This window comes from Falco rusticolus, chromosome 4, assembly GCF_015220075.1.
Source record: "Falco rusticolus isolate bFalRus1 chromosome 4, bFalRus1.pri, whole genome shotgun sequence".
Lineage (NCBI taxonomy): Eukaryota > Metazoa > Chordata > Aves > Falconiformes > Falconidae > Falco > Falco rusticolus.
Window position 1 is genome coordinate 15,929,543 of NC_051190.1, and position 22,996 is coordinate 15,952,538.

Sequence of the window (22,996 nt, forward strand, 5' to 3'; positions counted from 1 at the left end):
ACTTTTTTTTTGAATGCTGTTTGATGAGCAAACTATATTCTTTCTTCCGCTAGAAAGCAAAGAAACAAAAGACCAAGGTTGGATTGCTGAGTCAGCTGGATAATTTTATTGTTGTTTTCCATCTCCAGAGAAAAATGAACTGATTTTGTAGGGATAGCTATGTGGTAGAAACTAATGTGCAGCTGCTCTGGAAGGGGAGGAGACGTAGGAGGGGAGGGTACTGAAGGCACCTTTGGATGCTGGGAAGTCTGGAGCGGGTATTTCTTTTTGCGGGGTGGTAGAGTGAGGTATGCAAAATTGCTGGGACAGTTAGGAAATACTGGCAAGCACCTCACAGTTTCAAATGTCTGTGGCATATGCAGGCAGCGCTGGGGTGCGCATTGTGGCAGATGGGCAGTGGCAAAAGCGGGGGACAGGAACGCTCAAGTAAATGATAATTTCTTCATCTTGGGAAGAGAGCTGTTAGGGAGCAGGCTTGGGGTGAGAAACAGTCTTGTCGCTGTTCGTGAAGGGGTAGAAAACTCTGGCTTTGCTAGGACACTACAAGTGCAAAAGGGCCAGGGAGCAGTTGTGTCCGTGATACCCGCTGTCCCGCTGCTGGGCTAAGCCCATCACAACCCCACGGCTGCCCAGGGCTCTGCTAACATTTCAGCTGTTTCACTGGAAGGGCTGGAGAGAACTTCAGCGTTAATGACTTTGAGCAGTTCAAATGTGGTATTAACAGGCTGACTACCTCAAGAAGAGACTGATGTCAACAGCTCCAGGATGCCTGGGTGCAAATGTTCAGAACCTACAGGAATTACTAGATAATGGTTATAATTGGCAAGAAATATGGACTGAGGGAAACCGCTTAGCAGCGGCTCCCTCTGCAAGAGTTCATGGTGTGTATGAGAGCTTGTAGCACAGCTTCGTTGCTGCAGGGTTCCCCCCTCCAGAGCAGATTTGGAAGGCAAAGGAGAAAGTTGCAGAGCTCAACTCCATCCACCCTTCCGAAGGCTGGAAGAAAGCCTGTTCCCTGTGGGCAGCCTTTCAGATAGCCAGAATTTAGCACTGAACATGCAGGGATGTCCAGCACCACAGGAAATGTTCTTTGCAGTGAGGAGCACTGTGTGCCTTGCTTCGTCCTTGAGAACAGGCTGGGAAGAGTGCTGGAAAAGCCAACAGACTTCCATTTCGTTAGAGAAAAGACCATTCCGTCTCAGGCAGATTTCCACTTTCACCTGAGCATTAAAGGTTACTTCTAAAGTATTTTTCTTAACGCAGGTAATATCTCTAGAGGAGCTTTACGGGAGTGATGAGCTCTGCTGTGAGAGGCAAGGCTCCCACTTCTTAGTTTTCTTCTACTAAACCTATGAAAATTCCCTGTTTGGTGTCTTGCAGGGGCATCTACCCCGGGACTGGCTGGCTGGAGGCACTGGTGTGAAAGCACATCAGCACAGTCCTCTGAAATGGGGGAGCTGCAGCCTTTCCAGGGTTAACTAAAAGAAATGCTTTTACACTGATCCCAGAGAAATGAAGGCGAAAAACCCTGTCATGTTCTTGTGCCTCGACAGAGCGGTTTGATTTGCTCAAGGGCCCTGTGACACTCAGCATCTCACTACTGTTGTTTTGAAATTTCATTTTCCCCCTCAATTTGAAGGTTATCAGCCAAGATAAACATCTCACTGCAAATTCCTCCACAAATGCTACCTGCAGTAACTAATTTCCAGCAGTATATTTCTCTCGTTACTTTGCAGACAATAAATACAATTGACAATTTGACTACCAGAAACAAGTGAGGGAGAAATAAAGCCCAGTAAAAGGATAATGGAACTCTGGGTTTTTGCAAGCACGTGTGTGGGTGTTGCAGATTTTGTTCAAGCATGTTGTAGACGGGTTGGGGGGTGGATTACAAGATGCTATTTTCAGAAAATAGGACAACCTGCCAAAACAGATAGCTTTTTTTTTTGACTGTTTTTCACCACGTCCTAGTAAAAGAATGGAGAAACACTAACCCCATTGAGAATTTTTGGAAGCAGAACTTTATCTGTTATTTATTAATCCAGGCACTGATCAAAGCCCAGGAGAGGAAATCTGTGCCGGTTCATCAATAATACTTGAGCACATACTTGCTGTTAATTGCATGTTCTGTTGGTTTCAAGTCTAAGCCCTGTGTGCATTGCTGAAGGGGGAGGTTTGGTGAGTCAGGCAAGATTAGATCACTTGGTGCACACTCTCCTGCTTGGGCTTTTCCGTGTCCCTAATTCCGTGGAGTGGGACATGGGACAAGATGGGTCTTTGGGGTGGTTGGCTCTGACCATTTCTGTAACTCAAAGATCATCAGGTAGACTAGGCTGCTCAGAAAAAAAAGAGGGGCCATAATTAAAATTAAAATTGTGGCTTGAATATTGTGCTGAGAAAGTTCAGGAAGGAAAGGCAACTTGACATTTACATGGAGAGAGCACAGCTTCTGCTCCCCCACGCATATGCAACAGCTGTAGCTTTGTTCAGCATGTCTGGCTTCACGTCTTGTTTTCAGAGCAGGGGTAATTAGTGTCTGAAAATGTAACTGCTCTTCGCTATTGTGGAACAATGTAAAAATCCTTTTTTTCACTGTAAAACATTCCTGCCCTCTTTTGATCTTGTCAAGCCAGACAATACAGCCGTCTTGTCATCATATTTCCCACGGCAACAGAAAGTTTGCCAAATGGTAGAAGAAACCTCAGAAGCCCTTAATTACTGTGACTTCATTGGTGAAACTTGACTGCCTTTGGTGGACTTGCTACAGATTCAAGGGAATTTGAGGGAATTTGGACCTGGATGGCTTGGCAGTGGCGGTGGCTGTTTGCAAACAGAACCAGCAGGTGAAGGGGATGGTGCCAGTGGCAGTGAGCAGCCAGGGCAACCTTGGTGCCACGCTGCCTGAGTGGGGGCTGCAAGGTCACATTCCTGAGTCGTCAGCTTCATTTCTGAATTAATAACAGCACTCAGTGTAATACAAGGCAAAAAGCACTGTCCAGCTTATTTTTGGAGGAACTTAGAGGGGAAAGGTTTTTCACTACTTTTTTTCCCTGATTAGATCAATTTATTACTGAAGTGCTCTTTATTTACATTGTCCACCAAGTAGGGAAAATCACTTCTGCTAATGCAGCCCACCAGTATTGCTCAAGTGCTAACAAAGGGCACGATTGCAAAGGTCACTGCCAGGGCTTCTGGTTTTGCTTAAGAAATGGAGAGGCAAAGGTGAAATGCAGGGGTGGTGCTAGAGATAAGGGGAGCAGCAGAAGGAAGACGCAAGATGACTTGAAGGAAAAGGTGGGGTGCAAAGAGTGAGAGATAAGAGAAGATGAAAGAAGAACAAGTCAGAGAAAGCAAGATGCAGAACAGGTAGAATTACATCAAAAGTGGGAGGCAGAGGTAGAGGCAATTAATTTTTTGTGAGTCATCAACAAGCCATCCTGCCCCCAGAAAGGCTGACTCAGCAACATCGGTGGAAAAATCAGCGCTTTCTCTCTGGGATGCCATTCCAGATCAAAGAGGTTTCGATCAGTGAAACTGGATTTTCTGTCACTGATCCTCCCTTGCTTTAAAGAAACGCTTCAAATCTATCTTGCAAAGTCGACATCCACCCTAACCACCCCAGGGCTTGGCTCACTCATCTCTCTTCCCTGCCACGTCTTCTCTTCCCAGGTCTGAGTCATGGTCTATTTTGGGGCCCTTTGCACAACTGAGATCTCGGTTGTTTGGGCAGCGGTGAAGTGGCCGCAAGAGGCACCAATTACTGCACATCCTCTTGGACGCTAGGGAAATCTGAAGGAAAAAAAAAAAAAAAGCAAAAAAAAAAAAAGCAAAGTGAATAAAAATAACTTGATGGAAGAAGATTTCTGTGATCTGGTATCCCTGACAGATGCTTGGCCACAAAAGCACTGCTGGGAAGATGCAAGTATGATGGTAATATAATGTATGAATGTGGGGGGTTTTCTGGCTTGATTCAGAACTAAGGTGCAGTCAGGAAAACAGGGATGGAAAAGGAAAGTGGTCTCAGAAAGGCTGATGGGTTGGTGGTGGTTAGACTGGGTGGGGCTGTGGTGACCGAGGCCAGTCAGAGGGGCCAGGGATGGGCAGCAGCTCCCAACCTAAATCCTGATAGAAACGTTCCTTAAGTTATTTCATCTTGGGTATACTCAGGAGTGTCAACTGCTACTTGCAACACCATGCGTTGCCCGGTGTGCTATTTCAGGACTCCAGGGGAGGAAAAAAAAACACCCTGAAGATGTGTTTTACATGACAAAATGTGTGCAGAATTGCCTTGTTAGTTTGTTTTTTGGTTTTTTTTTCCCCAAAAAAAGCAATCTGACTGTGTTTAATGTAACTCAGCCCATTTCCACGGTGGTTGTGCAAGCAATGTGAGGGGCAGAGCAATTCTCTAAAGCCTGTTAGCAGTGTGAGGTGGTGATGTAAAGCTAGAGGTCCCACCATTGCAGCCAAGCCTGGCTTTCTGGTGAGGGGACGGAGCCTTTTCACTGTGCTCAGCTGGAAAAGCAGAAAACACACCCTGAAACGGGGCCCTGGAAAAGCAGCTGTGGTACCTGAGCGCGACCGTTCAAACACAGCAAACGTGGTTAGTTATTCAAGAACCAGAAAATGATACTTAAGCATTTGGTGTTTTGGTGGGGGTGACAACAACAACAACAGACAAACACAAACCCTCACCCAACCTTGAATGTCTATACTGAGTTGCAAAGTCTGGGCTGATGATAGACCCTGGGTGTGCCAGGGGACAGGAGCACAGGGTGGCTGCCAGCGCTGGCTCTGCACACCTTGCAGGTGTCCCCTGCCCCGGGCTGGGTGGGGAGTGTGCTTGAAGCCAGCCTCAAGCCCTGGAGGGGACTGTGAGCGCAGCCTCTGGCTGTACACCATTGCATTCCCTCGGCAAGCAGGGATGGGGCCAAGATTCTTACTGATCCAGAGCCCTACAGAGGCTGCCACTGTTTTCAAAGGGTTTGGAACCAGGTTCCCAGCGTTCTGTGTCAGTACAGCACCTGAGCAGCTGCATGTGCCTGAGGAAAGCAGAGGAACCTTTCTTTTCAGACCATGCAGATCATGCATTTCAAATCTTTCTGTAATCCTGGCGAGGGTTAAAACAAAACCACCTTCTCTCCAGGCTGCAAAATTGGCATGACAGGCACTAGGAAATCTTCCTTCCATTTTTTTCACCCCCTTTAGAAAAGCACAATAAGCCTTGACAAAGTGTATGTGCACACTGTCTGATCATGAGCATTAGAGCCTCTCTTATGTGTTCAGTTTTCATCAGACTTTCCTGGGTTCACGTAGGGGAGGCGACTCAGCTGCTGCTCGTCTCCGCAGCCCAGGCAGACACATTTCTTGTTTTCATCCCACCACTACTATAGTGACAGAATCTCAGGGAAGAAAATGCCTGAGGCAAATAACCGGTGTTATGCGTCAACTGCTGATGAAAAGGTTCTGGCCACGCATTCGGGTACATTTAGTTTGGACCAGGAAAAGTGAAAAGTCATGCAATCCTCTAACATCCACTAATCCATCTTCTGTGATTTCTGCTGCAGGTGCTTTGTTTTCCTCTGGGGGCCCAACTTCTTATTTAGTCATATATTCATGGCTGCTGCTACAGTTGGGTTGCTGTTGCACACATTAATTGCCCTTGAGCAGAGGAATGTCTCCCAGAAGGCTTCATCCTTTCTCTGCACCAGATCATAACTTCTTTAATTGCTGCTGTTAACTTGCTGCTGGCTTCATCCTTTCCACTCTCCCTGCACAGAGCAGTGTGATCTCTGTGTCCCCACTGCTGGTAATCTGGGCCATGCAACAGGACCTGCCCAAGTACCCCTTCCAGGGATCCCCTTTCTCTTTCTGAATCAGAAATTAAAATCATTACAGCAAAAAAGAGTCTGGCAGGAGCCACCAGTCAGAGCCACAAATCTATTAGCTTGGCCGCTGATTGCAAACGGTGCGTGAGTATAAGGTTAGGGCTTTGGTTGCCTAAACCAGGGCATGCGGACGATTTCTTTGAGCCAAGTTGTGTATTCCTGCTGCAGCTTGGTTTTAAAAGCTTTTCATGTAGAAGTGCTCTGTGGCTCACGGCCCCAGGGGCTAGCAGCCCCGGGTAGTTATGCACTAGGCAGTTCTAGACAAGAAAGTCATAAACTTCCAAAGTCAGGTAGCTCATGGGCTTAGTATAGAGGATAGGACCTGTTTTCTGCTGCCTTGACTATAAGAATTTGAGAATCAAATTGGGTTTTGTGTTATCCTTTTTCAGTTGTTGCCATGGCAAAACCCCAGAAAGGAGAGGGAGGTTGTGTTAAACCATTGGAACATCAACTTTTTTCTGAGGCTGATTAAAAGATGTGCTTCAAGTCCTCAGTCTCACCTAGACACTCGCATGGAGGTAATCTCATGTGTACAAGCAGCTCTGATGAGCGCAGCCCACAAGACCACTTGCACTCAAACAGGAGATCGATGCGCATCAGGAATGCGATAGGGAGACAGAGCAAATGTATTTATATCTTTATTCAGGTCACAGTTCCCTTTTTCTATACTTCACCTGCCGTTCTTTGGTATGTTTTCCAGGTTGCATCAAGTGAATTTCGATGCTCCCACTTGTGAAGGCAAGCGCCGAGAAAAGCTCTCCTTGATAGGGGACTTCTCCTCTTCAGCGGAGTTCTTTGTCACCATTGCAGTCTTTGCCTTCCTCTACTCGCTGGCGGCCACCGTGGTTTATATCTTCTTCCAGAACAAGTACCGTGAAAACAACAGAGGGCCTCTAATTGTAAGTGTGCATTTGCAGCATTTTCATGCAGAGGTCTTCACCTCTTGCTTTTTTTTGGTGGTCGAGGATGTAGTGTGGTCTGGGAGATCCAGGTGGCCCGATGCCCAAAGCATCTCTGCATTCATCTCTGTTTTTTTTAATCTTAATGATGATTTAAACTTGTAACATCAAACGTAACAAAGACTAAGTGCGGGTGGAGTTTAGTCCTAATCTTGTCTGTACTTGTGGGATTCCCTGCTGCTCTCCCACTGCATGTAGTGATGGTGTTCACACAAACAATGAACATGTAGCTGGGTGGTTGCAGAACTGGGGCCTGAGCCATACATCTGGGACAGCACAGCTTGGTCGGTGGGGAAAAAAGGGAAGAGGAGATCTTGGACATCACCCTAGCAAACAAATGAAACCATGCCCCTGACCAAAGCCTAGCCAGGGAGATTGCTTATTGCTAATTACCGCCAGGTACAGCCAAATTATTTTGCTTTGGAAAATTGTGGCTGGTTTTCCAGTATTACGCTGAGCTCCCAGCACATTTATGTCTCAGCACTGGTTTATGAGGTTCCTTACTTTCCAGTTATCATTCTATGCACCCATCAAGCTGTGGCTGTTCATGCCTTTATTTTTCTTTTTACTGATTCCTGAAGGCTTGTGACAAAAAGCAAGTGCTGCTGTGCATTCATTTTCTCATAAATCCAGACTGTAAAGGCAGTGAGAACTATTTTGTTGGCGGTGTGCTTTACCTGTCCACACATCCCAGCCCGTGGTACACCCCATGGGCTTGCCGGGCTGCCAAGGGCTGTGTGCTCATCCTCCGCTGCGCTCAAGTTGGGTCAGGTCTCCGCGGGCTGCAGCGCTGCAGCGCACTGTCCCTTCCATGGGCAGCCCTCTCCTGCGTGGCTGCAAGGGTGAGGTCACACTAAGGTAGAGGAAATATTTCTCTGATGTCTTGGTGTGAAGAGAGCAATTCAAAGGGGAGGTGGGCAGAGTTTAGTGAGAACTGATGTAAAGAGTTAGTTCTGGATTTCAGAAAAATCTAAATTTTACGATGGACAGAAAGCAGACATTTGGCTGAGATTTTGCCTTAAGTGACTGAAAGCCACCGGTAAAGAGCATAAGAAGAAAAAAACAGAAAGGAAAATAAATGCCAGCACAGAAAGGCTGTACCTGTTAAAGGGAATAACTACAGTAACAGTAAGCAAAAGATTAAACCGTAGGAAGGTAATCTTAGCATCACAGGGTTTTGCAGCAGGAAAATCTTTCCCTCAAGGAGATATGACTTGTTTTATTTAAGTTTGCATAATTCAGAACTGATGAATTGTTACAGAAGGAGAAATTCTAAATCCATATCAAATGAAATTAATCTCTTCATTTGGGGACTGTTGGGACCTTTCCTCTCTCCCTAGAAAATGGCAAGGAAAGGAGGGGAAATCTTCAGAGAGGAGAGGTAGAACAGGCAAGATAAAGGGGTCCCTACAGAAACAGTAAAGAAATGAAGTGCCTTGCTTCTTCTTGATTCGGTTGATATCAAGCAATATCTCATTTTGGACTGTCTCATCAAAGAATTAGTTGCAGAGATCTGCCACTTTAATTTTCTTGAGGAAAATAATTCTTTCTTCTCACCAACCACGTTATCCTGTGTAGCAACAGAATAAGGAAAGAGGAAGAAATAATACTAATAAGTCAGATTAGGATGTGGCTGTTTGCTATCGTCCAGGACCTTGCTGCTGCAGTCATGTTTGTCATAGGATGCGTGGTGCAATCCGCTACAGCGCTAACGTGGAGTTGATTTAATTTGTTCTGTGTAATAGACTGTAATTGAATCCACAGGTTAAATTTAACAGTGTCTGTTACCAAAGCCTCTGTTTGCTATTTCCCAGTCTTTAAACCAAGCCTAAATGACCTTATTTGTTCAGAATATAAAGATGCTTCTGAATTTGTCCTACAGCAAAAGCAGCTCCAGCGGGTGAGTGGTGGTGGGAAGTGGCTGAGGGTTGTGCTCAGCTTGTGCCTGCTGGGAGGGGAGTCCCATCTGCCCCAGCCCCACGCTTCAGCATCTCCTTTGCGCTGCCAGCTCTGTTGTGTTGGGTATTTTTAGAAAAAAAGACCCTTTTTCACCTGGACCACATCCTTGCTGGTCTCTCCGGAGGCTGCACAGTGCAATGGTTGCGAGACCACAGCCTGACTGGGACAGGGTGGGAGTCCTGCTGTGCAGTGGAGGTGTAGGGAAAATGCAGAGCCCCAGGCAGAGAAAAAACAAGTAACTGTAGCCAGGAGGAATTCAAGGGTCAAGGGAAACTCAGAGTGAAAACCAGCTTCCCCAGCCGCAGGGCTCACCTAAGGGGTGTAATGCATTGTGCAAAGGAGGCAGGCGATGCATCCTCCAGCTCCAGGGAGATGCTACACTGAACTGATGTACCCAGCAAGATCACACGTATATCACGTATATCAGATCAGATGTGTGAGTACGTCTCATCCCTGAGACTGTTCCTTCCAAAAAAAAAAAAAAAAAAAAAAGTGCTGCAGAAATCCGAGGTACTTTGTGCACACCCGAGTCCAGCCAGCAGCCACCAGCACGTGTGGGTGCAGGAGGCAGGGCAGCCCACACTGCTTTGTCGCCAGGTGGGATCTGTGTGGCAGGCACTGTTTCCAGACTACCATTTTTTTACCTCTTAGTGAAGAGTTAGAAGACGATAGTTTCATCTGTCCTTGCTTCTGCTGCAGTGCCTGATCACAAAAACCATTTTAAACCCATTCCCATTTTAAGCCTTGTGCTTCCTCTTGGCTTGATATTTGCTCAGTCTGGGATGACATCTGCCTTTAAGTGGCACCCTCTCCGAACTGGCTGCCTTTCCTCCTGACAAATTTTCAGGATTTGAAAAATGAGTATGACAGGAGAAGTGGAGAGTGGAAAAAAACCCTTTCACTTGAAATTTTAAAGTATTTAAAAAAAAAAAAACAACCTTGCACAGACAGTCAGAGAATCATCAATATATTACCAACATGCAGCAGCCTGACTGGATGCAGAATATACAATTATAAAGAATTTAATGACCACTAAGTCAGGAGAAACTCGCAAAGACATTTCAGTCACAGATGTTTCACATTTACCTTGTTTATACAGATATAGGGAAGCTCAACTGCATGTGCTGAGATCTCACAAAGCATCATTTTAACTGTGGAAAAATATTGTAACGTTCAGCCTGAAGTGAGACATCACGGCAAGGAAGGATTTCCAGTCGGTGAAGCCGTTATTCCTTCCGTGGCCGTTTGGATGGCACCTTGTTTCATTCGCTGTGCAGTGAGCCATGTCTGTTGCTAACATCGCCTGTCAGGTGTGGGGGATGAAAATCTTCCTTTTGGTAACACAGGGGCCCTGGTTGTGTCACACATCTGTGATGGAGGCAGGGTCACCCCTTCCCAGTGAGCCCTTGCTGTGTGCACCCTCCGCTTGCCTCGCTAGCTCCATGCAGAGACCATTCAGGGGGCGGGGGGGTCGTAATAGATAGATGAACCTAAGAGAGGACCTTGGATTCCCAGTTCCTAAAGCCACAAGGAGCAGTTTGCCAGATATTAAATACTTAATAGATATGTGCAATGTGTTTCTGAGCTCTGCAAACTGCAGCTGTGCGTTTAATTTCATTGCAAACTCCCGCCGATGCACACGTACAGGGAGGAGCTGGGGGCTCACCTCAGCGGTGACAAGTGCAAGCCAGTGTCTCAAATGACTGATTAGTGCTCCAGAGCCAAAAACATTTTAAAGAAAATTAATTGGAGATGGTGACTTAGATTTTAATGAATGCTATGTACAAAATCTCACCAGTTTTCAGTATGTCTGCATCTCCCAGACCAACCTAAACTGGTTTCCACTGGTGTACCACTATGTACCCTGGGGAGGCATTGCTGGTTTGTCATGAGAGCAGAGATGAGCTGCACCCTGGGACTGCTGCCCCTAGCACCTCTGTCTCGATGCCCTGCTTCAGATCTATACGTTTGCAGCTGCTTGCGAGCAGAGAGTACCCGACCCAACAGTTAGTCCTGTGCTGAAGTTTTAGGGGATCAGGGGTAGATGCTTCCATATATCTCTGGGAAAATAAAGGAAAGAATAGTCAGAGTCAATATGTATCTGTACGTATCACTCAGACGTCTTAATACCCCGTATGTACTCCATTTAAAACCCACGCTGACAACTCTGTCTCTGTGTGCCTTCAGGTTTGTCTTGGGGAAGTTATAGATTGGTCATGGAAAAACAAATATATTCATGTATAAATGTAAATGATCTTATTAGTATTCTGATCTACTAATACAAAAACATAAAAATATTTAGCCAAGAAAAGTGGCTGACATAGCCGTGAAAAGAAATATTTCATTTTTATAGTGATTAGTAGATAATCTCATTCTTACGGTGCATAAAGATGCTTACCTGTAAGAAGATGAAATCTTTCCTTTCCATCTGGAGTTATGTGAATAATCACATTAAGCAGTTTGGTTCTCGACACATGTTGCAGACCAAGCGAGTTAAGCACACTCCTAGTCTGCTCTTTGGAGATGTCTTTGATTAAATACGTTTTATTTCCTCCCCTTTTTCCAGCTTTCTAGAAAATGCATAGGAAAAGAATAGAGAGCCATCTGTAAAAACAAAGACTGAACTCTTGCAGTTTAAAAATGAAATTATGAATAACCTGAATAATTCTTTGCATTTCAAAGAGCTGTTTCAGCCCACTGTTGTCATCTCCTTTTCTGAAACACAAGACATGGTGACCTTGCTGTACACGCTGGTGCCTCCCGAAGGGCTCTGCACATCCCTGGCAGAAGCAAGCTTGCAAGGCCATACACCATTGCAAGAAGCACGTAATTCTTTCAAAACTTCATTCAGCAGAAAATCTGGGGTGGGACATTGTTCAAACCAAAAAAGAGCTAAAACGCCACTGTAGGAAGAAGGTGTTTGCTGCCTGCAGAAACCTGCTGTTGGACTTACCTGGTCTGGGGCTATGGTTCTCACTGGGGTGGTTCTTGAATTTTTAAGTTGTTTGTTACTGTGAAAGCAAATCCTCTGAATGGTTTGTCCCTGCTGGGGTAAAGAAATCTGCCTCTGCTCCTGCCTGGCTGCCCATGAAGCCTGTAGGCAATGCTGCTGGGCTGGGTGGGCTCTGGTGGGAGGGTTTGTAGGCTCTGGTGTGTGAGGAGTTGCTCCCTCGTCTGCTGTAAAAGTATTGAGAGGGTTTTGTCAGATGCAAAGGTTCTGTAGCAGGAGTGTTAGCAGATGGAAGCGCTTGCAGAGAGGCACTGAAAGCCCTGAGTGGAAGCCAGTTACGGGGCCCGCAGCTGTGGTTCAGTGAGGGAGGAGGGAGCGCCAGCGCAGCAGGGATGCTGGGCACCCTCCAGCCTGGCCAGAGCTGAGGTTTTGCACGTTTTCAAGCATAGCAGCCCAGGGCCATCATGCCAAACTTGGACCACGTTGGCCAGGAGAGAGAGCAGGGCAGAGTGCGCTCGGGGACACGTGTTACCGTGCCCTGGGGGTTGCTGGAGCCACGAGCAAAGGAAACACGTCCCCTTTCCAAGCCAACGAGCAGCTTCTGCAGATGCTTTTGGCTGGGTGAGATCGCGCTCGATGCTGACTGATCTGAAACTGTGCTCGGGAGGTTTAAGCAACTCAAAGTGATTGTCCCCTCCAGAGATGGGCATTTTGCAAAAGCCAGTAGCTTGATAGCAAGGAGAAATGTTTTAGTTGCCATGAAAAGAAAAGGCATTCACAGTTCTGTTCTAAAATGTATAATATACAAAACTGTTCCAAGTAGGCATTTTTGGCAAACTCAGTAATAGCAAGTTTCAACTTGAAAAAGGCAGCAAGATTATTTTTTTTGTTTGTTACACATACTTCAGGCTCTAAAAACTCCCTGCTTGGATATTCAGCATATTTTAAATACTGTTTTCTGCTTTCTCCTACACATTCCTATTTTGCCTCCTTCCCAAAGGCACCTGAAGGCAGACCAAAGTATCTCAGCTGAGATCCGAGAAAGAAACTTTGCAGTATTAGGAGCATAGCATAACTGTACAACAAGGCGCACGGAAGAGATCTGTAGACACCATTTCAAGAGAGCAACTACAAAAATTACTTTGTTCCAAAGGAAAAAAAGAATCACCCATGCTATGGGGATATTAAACATTCAAATGCAAGATTTGTTTTAGTATGCAGACGCTCTGGCTTTAATTACCAAGGAGAAATTCTCCAGATAGACATTAAGCCACAGAACAGCTTAGCTTGAAATTCACTTTTTAGCATGTCATTATCTTGTAGCTGCGTTCCACCCAGAGCTGTGAAAATGTTCAGCCAGAAATCCAAACCCACTTGAAAACAAGTGAGGTTCGAGTTCCAGCCAAAGCTGAAGGTTAGCGAAGATTCAGAATAAATAGGAAGATGGGAGTTTGCTCTAGTCATATATTTTGCTCCTTGCACAGCACGGAGGAGATGGAACAAATTCTCCAAGAGCCCAAGCCTCACCATGTAGCCTTGGTGAGAGCACCTGCTGAAAACTCCTGGTGTTTCATTTGCCTTTCTGACCAAACTTCTTGACAAGATGTTGGCCAGCTGGTGGATGGGCTGCGTGGTTCCTTCTCCGAGTGCCACTGCAGGATCTTTGCCTCTTGGCACGGTGTGTTTCTTGCACCTGGCCAGACTTTAACTGGTTTTGGAAGTTCCTGTGTAAGAGGGCTGATCCCATCCACCAGGAGTACAAAGCCTTTCCCCAGGGCTCCGATCTGCTCTCATAGGGGAATTGGTGGCAGAGAGGGCAGGGTTAGGTGCGTGTGGACACCCTGGTGCAGGGGAGCGGAGGAGGTCAGCAGAAGGCTGGAAGATGGGGTGAGATGGAGAAGGCAAGACCTGAGAAATAACACTAAATACTTCATCTCTTTAGGACCAGCCCCTCAACTGCACAGTGCCGCTGGGTGTTCCTACCAGCACGTTATAGCCAGCCATTAGTTGGGGTGATGGATTCCTGCACATCACAGTCACTTGTGCCATGAGTTGTACAACTGCCTCACCGGAACGGGGTCAGGGTCTACGAGGGGCTCCACAGCAGGTCCGAGCTGCTGCCACCTGCTCAAAGAACTTTGCTCACTTTAAAACTTCCCTCTTTTTAGCAAGTTTAAGCTCCTACATTGTGTTAGTTTTGGTACATTTGTCTCTGCTGCAGATTTCTCCCTGCTGTTATGCATTTATTTTGTTGCTGCCAATGAACTGATGGCGTGATTTAGATTGCAAAGTCTAGAAGCACGGTGGCATTGAGAGAGAATGGCTTGTCATTTTAAAAAATATATTCGCCTAAACTCTGGTGTGTCCCTGTCTATTGTGTCAATCAGCGCCTATATGGGGTCTTGGCATCCAGGTAGATAACGTGTCAAGCTTCATAGCAAATAAAGAGCATATCCCATCATAATCCACAGCTCAGTGAATGTCTGGTTTTTCTACCAACTGCAGTTTTTAGGAAATGTTTGCAATTGAATTGCCTCTAGGAGTCAGTTTCTCATGCAGTTACTGCTAGGACATATAAGATACAATAATTTCTTTCGCTGGAAATCTCCCTGAGAAGAAAAATTACTCTGGGCTATATGCCTCTGCCTACACAGAGTCTCTTTGGGTTTTAAGATAGTTTAAGAGCTTCACACTCTTCAAGAGATCCCATTTGGGCAGCATGAAGGGAGGTCAGAGGAACTCAAAGCTCTGTGGCAGACACAGACCTGCAGAAAACAAATTGTGGCACTGTTAAAAGAGAAGGATGTATTCTTTGGGAAAGCATCCAAGCACAGTTAATTTAATCCCATCTGCGTGAGTGGAGAAATCCTTTGTTCATGGCTGGCTTGTGCGGCTGGTTTATTGACTGGTGCCTCTTCCATCGTGCCGGAGGCTCGTGTCCTCCGTCCCTGCGGTGCCATGGGGAGCTCCTTCCCCAAATGTCAAGCATGCTTGTAGAAGAGGAGAATGATGTTTCTTAGGGATCACTTATTTCTTTGGATAGCAACCTGAAGTGCTGTATTCTTAATGAATGTTTTCTCTTCCTCCCATGTCCACCTTCACTGGGTAAGGAGGAAGGGGAAGCAGCCCCCATGGGAGGTGGGATATCAAGACGCAGCGATGCAGTTAGTGGTATGTTAGACTTTGGCACCTCTGCCATCTGTTGTGGGCTGACAGATGGGATGAAATATGACAGCAGAAAGGCTCTTCTGTTTTAGCAAGACACAAGAAAGCTTGAAAAATCACACCTCCTCCCTCCTTTCCCCCCAAACCCACACAACAACAGTGTCACTTGGCCACTTGTTCTGGCTAAGACAAGGAGAAGTTTATGCCTGTGTGTGCTCCTGAGAGTCTTTCGAGGGAAAAGTGAGCAGAGTGGTTCAGAACAGAGCTGCTCGGAGGCACTGGATCCAGGAGGGACCACCACCCCTTCTCCCCTCTTTCCACACGGAGAGGCGTTGGGAGCAAATGCTTTACCGGGACAGAGGGGAGCCTTGGTGCTTGGCAAGCCTTGCTGTTTATTTGTTTGCTCGTGATAATTAGCAGCTGCATGGCTCGTGCAGCAGGGACTTTTGGCCTTACCTGTAGCTGGTGAGAAAACTCCTCATCTGGTAGCTGAGGATCAGCCAGTTTCAGGTTCTCCCGGAGATGCTGCCGCAGATGGAAACATTTCCTATTGGAAACCCACCCCAGCTGTCTGTAGGAGCAGCCGGGGCCAGAGCCAGCCCTCGGGAGGGCCCAGCTCTTTTCCAGGCATCTCTGGTTTTTCATTGATCCCAATTCATCAGCCAGGTGCTGTGAACAGCTACATTTCCAAGGCAGCTCAGCATCCCGGGTACCGGCCAAACATTTGTGGGAATCTGGCCTCAAGGTCGGAGATGCAGATGGCAGCCGAAGGGCTCTGCCCCATCAGGCACATCAAGCGTTTCGAAAATCAGTGCTGTGGGTGATGACAGTCATCACAACATTCCACAAAATTACAAGCTCTTGTTTTCTCTCTCCTCTACTGCAAGCTTTTGGTTTTCTGGTGATTTTTAATATTTTTTTCCTCCCCACTGGACACACCAGTATAATGCTTCTAACTGATTTGTCTTTTAGGATTTCATTGTGACAGTGGTCTTCTCGTTCTTGTGGCTAGTGAGCTCATCTGCTTGGGCTAAAGGACTGTCAGATGTAAAGATTGCGACCGACCCAGACGAAGTGCTGTTACTGATGTCTGCCTGCAAACAGCAGTCCAACAAATGCTTGCCTGTTCGCAGCCCTGTTATGTCAAGCCTCAACACTTCGGTTGTAAGTGACTTTGATGACTGCTTTTCACCCTTACCTTGAACACATGTTTTCGTCTCTTTTCACCTGTGCATTGGCATAAATCGGCTGGTGTAAACCAGTTAGCTGAAATGATTTAATTGGAAGTACAGTCTTGCTGCGGGGAAAGGCAGAGCATGACTCACGGCAGCTACATGCCGTGGAGCTACAGTAGGATGAGGGCGCAAGGTTGGGATGGGGAGGATGCAAAGTGTCTGTCCAAGCGCATTGCTTGGCCTGTCTGCTTTTAACTTGCTCGCTGCGACAGGGGCTGTGTGTTCCTTTAGGAGGAAAAGGGGTTGTGCCTTAAATTCCTTTAAGAATACAACATAAAATTGGTCTTCAGAATGTAAAAAGAAAAAAAAAACAACAACAAAAAACATCCAGTTAGCTGACAAATTAATATCTCACTTTTTGGTTTATACCAATATTATCTTTCTATGGTTTCTTTAAATTAGATTACGTTTTCAAACAAAAACCCCTATGTTTTGGCCTAAAAGCTTAATCTTTTTTCGGAACAAAAAGGAAGACAGACACCTTGTGAGCTACAGCTAAGGGACATGAATTTGGGCATTTGCTCCAAAGCTGAGAAAATTTTCCAGCAGGTTTTGGGAGGAGGATGAGCTGGGAGCAGCTTTGACTTCTCCCAGAACCATGCAAGGGCCATAACATTGGGCTGGGCTGTGAGACCGCGGCTGCCGAGTGACAAGCTCCTCTTCTCCCCACCCAGGTCTTTGGCTTCTTGAACTTTATCCTCTGGGCAGGCAACATTTGGTTTGTGTTTAAGGAGACGGGCTGGCACTCCTCGGGCCAGCGGCACCCTCCGGACACCATGGAGAAGCAGCCCAGTGGCTACAACCAAGGTGGCTACAACCAAGACAGCTACGGGCCGGATGGTGGCTACAACCAGCCAGGCTCCTACGGGCAGGTGGGTGAATACGGCCAGTCGCAGAGCTACGGCCAGAGCGGGCCGACCTCCTTCGCTAATCAGATCTAGGGTTCACGCAGCATGAGCTCCTGCATCCCCCACGTGTAGAGAGTTTCACAGGTCTCAAGTTTCAGTGGCGCCAAGATTTTTAAGGGTTTTCCATAAATTACGACTACAACACGGTGTTTAATGTCAGTTGAAGATCTAAGCCTACCTCCTGAGGCAGGTGGGAGGTGGCCGGCGGGCTGGAGTTGGCCTTTTTTCCCCTGGCTAGCCAGATCCAGGGGATATGCTTGTGGCAGGTGATGCCCTGGAGTCAGTGTTGTAGTATGTACTGTAGAGATAACTTTATGGTAGTTTTCTATGTGTTAAGACGGTAGAAGCATTTTGTAGCCTCAAGTCTGTAGTATTTAATATGCATAATATAATTGAATTTCCTTCTGCATTTTGGTGAAAATCAAAAGTGTTTTACTATTATTTCTACAGAGTACTCTGTATATCCATGCATGTAACATTGCACCTAAATTTTCAAAACTGCCTGTCTGTGACTCTTTGGAGCACTTTTTTGTTAAACTTTTTTGTTTCAGACAATTTTACTATCATTTCAGTTAACTGAGTCATCCGTAATTTAGTGCATGGATAAGCAGTTTCATACTACCAAATGTCTGGACCGTGTAAACGGAACTTCTCGACTTCTGCCACTACATTTTGTTAAATGTATGTTTAAAAGAAGTATGCATCTTTTATATATTTTGCAGAGTTGAATATATGGCTTACCCAAGTTCTGAATGCTTTGTAACTAAAATGTTTTTCCTTGAAATGGCATTCAGTAGTATATATGGTACCTGACCAATGTTTATTCCATTTAACTCAGCTAAGTATTCATTCTGTAAACCACTATTTCTATGGATGTTTTGTGAATCTTTTAACGTGAGCTGTGGAGAATAAGGACCAAGTAACTGTGTTATATGTTTACAAAGGTATTTATTTAACTAAGATAACAGAGGTGCAGATATCAGTATACAAACCCATGGGAAAATGCCCTGCTGCTTAATACCGCAGAACATGAAAACCGCATATCACAACCATGTTGTTGTGACCTTACAAAGCATAAACATTCCTTTATACCCTCTTATAATAAGAAAACCTTTCCATCTGTGCTGTTTCGAGATGAAGTGTCCCTCTGTTAGGCTCCTGCTCTGAGCGCTAGCTTGGTGCTACTGGAGAATGTAACTGGATTGACCAAATAACCCAGGCTCGGAGGAACTCATCCTCAAAGAGCCAGAGCCAGGCTTGTAGCCCGTTCGGATCTCTCCCTGGGAAATTCAGCCCCTCCTCACTACAGCACATGGGATGCATTGACGCAAACAAAAACCTGAAGCACAATATAGTAATCAAAACTGATCATCTGCATTTCTAAATCAAAGTGTTATCAGTATATAATCTTATTGTATGAGCTGTAATGTTGAAAGCATCTTAGCTTAAAACAGCTTAGTCTCTTCTATGATTGTTGTAACCAATTTATGGCTACTCGGTGGATGAATCTATATTGTGATATCTATTTGACCCTAATAAAGTTATTGCATACAATGCCTGTTTTCAGAGTATGTTAATATTAAAATGTCACTGCAAAATAACTATGATAACTATTAAAGATAAAGAACTATTCCTGTGCTTTACCTTATTGGTCATATTCTTACTGTTTTCCAACACTTTTTATGAGGATTGTTTTAATGTACAGTAGAGTACGACACTTCTACAGACGCTTGTCATTAAAGGTCAGTATAACAATTAAAAAAAAATAATTAAAACTGTGTGATTGAATACCTGCCTGCCTCTTTACCTCTCTTTCCATCTGTCAGTTAGGACTAGCCCAGTACTGTGCTATCTCAGTTCTGTGGATTGCTGGAAAGCCATGTTTGAGCTGTAGAGAGGACAAAGCGGAATATCTGAATGTCCTGGTATTCCAAATGGGAGAAAAATACAATTCTATTGGTCAATGAAAAATTTTACTTAGTCCTTTTGTTCCTCTTTTTTTTTTTTTTTTTTAGTTTGGAAAAGTCCAATATAGGCAAGCCAGGAGAAAGTGAAATCTATGTGAAGCAAAGGATGGGGGGAGGGGATGTATGCTCTTCATACCCCATCCCACATAGTCCTACTTCTTCTTTTTTCTGTTTGTTTGGTTGGGTTTTTTAAATCCACTTTGTATTGGTTGATCAGGAATATCCCAAGCTGGTTTATCTGAGCCTCCCCACTAGAAATGGATAGAGTTTTTTGTGTCAACTAGTTTTTCTCCATGAACTTTTCTACCCTGATGAGCAGTGTCCCATTCCTAATTTTTTCTATCCAATGCTGAGGGTCAGAAACTTGAGTTTTGCTTAGGTTTGTTCCTGCATTTCAAACAAGCTGAAATTCTTGTGTAACCATGTGAGCACAAGAACTGCAGCTTTCAAAGCCTCAGGAGTTGGACACCCCTGGAGAAAGGGCAGTTCCTAACACAGGACTGAGGACAGAATGAAGTTGATGACTTATTTTGGGTATTATCTGCCTAACTCCAAATCTTAAGATTTTCTCATGAAGGGCAGAACTGGTGGAAGGGAGTTGGAAAAAGCAGTGAGAGAGGCACATGTTTTCATGAAAGGCTTGCCCTTTGCCTTGCCCAGTTCGCCAGATTTTCACAGGTATGTTGGCTCCTTGCTGCCGTGCAGAACAGCTGAGCTGGCTGTTGTCCTTTGGGGACTATAGTCTTCACTGTGAGTTAGGAGGGATGAAATATCTCTTCCTCTATAGCTTCTCAGATGAATATAGTATGGCAGCAGCAAAAACGAAAACAAAAATGATGCATGCACTTCTCTGTGTTATATAAGAAAATGTATCTGAATGTTTCCTCTGTGTTCCTCTGGGTTTGACTCTTATCACATCCTTTGGCAATTGTTGAGAAATTGGAAGTTTATTTGAACTGGGGATAGTGACTGTATACCAAAGCATTGAGCAGCAAGATGGAAAAGACTTTATTTGATGTTTCCTAGGTGTAAGACAAATAGCTAAGTAAATTTGAGCATCCTCTGTGAAACTGCTGCTGGCAGACCGATTGCTTTCCTACTTCATCATTAGTGAGTATCTCTGCCAGTTAGTTAAATAACTAGGTCAGCCTTGGAAAAAACATGTTCCTTGATCTTCTGTGCTGTCCCTCCTGTTTCCCCATGTGTTTCTCTTTATAGCCCGTTTCTCAGCTACTCAAGATGGGAGCATATTTGCATTATCAAGTGTAGAGCTGTGGAGGAGAGGCTGGTACCTCTGCGAGTGTGGCGGGGGAGGTGGGAGCACAGGACTTTCTCTCCAGGTGCTTCAGAGGCCAAGGAAGAGGCATGCTCACACACCGCTCTTGACTGGGGAGGGGATGCACTTTGCAAAGGTGCAGCATCCTGCCCTGCGCGGGGAGGTGCTGGAGAGGGCAGGCAGCATGACGCTGGGTACCCGGTGCTCTGCAGCCTGCTTTTCTCCCTGCCCCACACATCGAGGAGAAAAGGATGAAGTTAAATGCAAATCCAGCCTACAGGGCTGTGCCCTTACTTGACAGGGTATTTTTTTATTGTGCAATTCTTTCCAAATGACTCCTAAAATCTCCTTCACTGTGGCTGTTGAGCTGCCTGTAACAGAGCCTCAGTGATGGCCAGGACTCTGAGAAAGTTTGTGCTCCTGTTGCACGAATTCATATTGCAATTACCTGACCTGATTAAGTTAATTATTTCCAATCTGTATATGCTCTCAATTTGAATGAGCAATTCGGGCTCTAGCCCTGAATTATTCTTAGCTGAAACTCTGATGTACTGATAAAGGAGGCAGTTACATGCAAGACACATTGCACCTGTCTATAGTCTGCTCCTGACAGCATCTCCCGTGTTTCACAGTTAATATTACAGACAGATAAAGAACTACAAAGTAAAAACTGCCACGTATTGTTTCATCCTTTTCTGAAAAAGTTCTCATATTATGCTATGTCATGTCAAAAGCATAGTCCTCTCTCTACTAGTTTTAAGTCAGATTTGAGTCAAAATTTTTATATATGTGAATGGATGGGTTACTTAGCTTGTAGTCTCCCTGACTTAACTATTCTTTTTCAGGATTTCTTTTTATTCCCTCCTACTAAACCCAAGAGATTTTCCTCCTGGAATTTTCTAAAAGCAGCAATAATTTGTATTTTAGTATTAATACATCTGGTGCTGATTATCCCATCATTTGTCAATGCCATACATCCTTAGTATGAAGATCTTAGCGTTTCAATATGAAATTTTAATTCATCCCATTTGTTGCATTTAGCTACCAGTTTCTTTTCTTACATTTTTACTGTTGTGTCCTTTAATAAGATATTAGGGGTTTATAAATACAGCTGCCTTTTTGAAGTCTAAATGTCCTATCATAAATCCCTGGAGCCACTCTGCTCCCTGACAGTCCCCATACGAGGCACGAGCCTATTTTGGCCAAAGTGCTGTACCATGTCTGAAAAATGTCTGGACATGAGATGACAAACGGTGTTCCCCTGCAGAAAGACCGGTTCTAATAGCTTTTCTTAAATGACATTTTACCTGCTCTGTCTCAGCAATGGGACTCATAAATATTTTAATCATGACCCCAGAGCTAAATCCCAGGGCGAGCTGAGTTATCTCCTACGTGTGCAGTAGGGGAGGTGGGCTGACCCATCCGTGGCTCCCAGCCAGGGTCTCCCCCTCACCCCGACCCCTGCACAGACCCTCTGAGCCCGCTGAGTGGGGCAGAATTTTGCATTACCCAGCCAGTCACAGTTTCATCATCAGGCACCGCTCAGCAAACTGTACCCAGCCCAGCTGATGCAGATAAATAGTGGTGCAGACTTCCCCCTTGAGTGAAATCGAATTGACTACGAAGAGGTATTTTTTAAAAAATGGTGATGGCCAAGAGGGAAATGTTCCTGGGACACACAGGACTTTACTTGCACCATCCCAGCACAGATGGAAGCAGCAGCAGCAGCGTGCACCCCAAATGGCATGGTGATGGAGAAACAAATGAGCAGGAAATACTCTGTAATTTTCTTTATCCGCCACATTCCCTGCCTCCTGGGATAAATGCAGGGGTTCAGCAGTTCAGGTTTCAGACTATTTAGCAGGACGTTAGCAGGGGTAAACCAGCTACCGGTGAGCAGGAGCCTGTGTGGCTCTGTGACCAGAGGGTATTTGTGCAAAGCAGACTACTTGTTGCAGCAGCACAGCTATCAATCCCTTGAGCTGGTTAAATCCTTCATTAACCTGCACTGGGTTGTGTCTCCTCTTCGCATGCCACCCTGCAGAAGAGAAGGTACTTCCCCGGTGGGGCTGAGCCCACCTGCTCGTGCGGGCACCACAGGTTGGGGCTGGTGTGGAGAGACCAACCATGGTGAGCACGCTAGACCTGCTGGTTCTGCTGGCTTTTCCCATGTTAAGTAATTGATTTCAAGTGAAACAAGAGGAAAATAGTATTAGGCTGTGGCAGCCAGTCCTGCTTTGGGCTAAGATGGAGTGTGGGGCTTCTCTAAGATCAAAATGACCATATTCTGGTCACAAAGAAATGAAGCTATTACCTTCTTGGGTGGAAGTTAGCAGCACTTCTCCTACAGCTGCTGAAGCGTTCGCTGAAGAAACAAAGCCTGAGTGCATCCTCTGTTTCAGGTATTCCCTTGCGCCTCTGTCCCCAGCGACGCCTGCCAGCCCCAGCATGCCCCTGCCTGCCCCTGCCGACTGTCCCAGGGCCATCTCAGAGGGAGCCAGGGCTCCATCACACACAAATGTTTCGCAATGTAAGTCTTCTAGAACTGCAGAAAGCAAAAAGGATGGGAAAACACCCAAAGTCAAGTGGAGACGGCAGCTTTTTGCAGTGGCAATTATTTTCAGTGAACTGCCTGTAAAGATTTTGCAGTTTTGAGCATCAGGTTGCGTATTTTGTGCAGACAATATTGTTA

General features: G+C 45.5%; 1 protein-coding gene across 2 annotated transcripts in view; it reads left to right on the top strand.

The window, feature by feature from the left end:
• Positions 1 to 18,617, top strand: part of SYNPR (synaptoporin) — a 109,910-nt gene extending 91,293 nt beyond the window's left edge. For both annotated transcript variants that reach the window (XM_037386277.1, XM_037386278.1), the window contains 3 exons: positions 6,586 to 6,784; positions 15,891 to 16,082; positions 16,828 to 18,617. In XM_037386277.1, the coding sequence (XP_037242174.1) occupies positions 6,586 to 6,784; positions 15,891 to 16,082; positions 16,828 to 17,094 (658 nt within the window). In that variant the 3' untranslated portion in view covers positions 17,095 to 18,617. The remainder of the gene's footprint in view (positions 1 to 6,585; positions 6,785 to 15,890; positions 16,083 to 16,827) is intronic.
• The last annotated feature ends 4,379 nt before the right edge of the window (positions 18,618 to 22,996 follow it).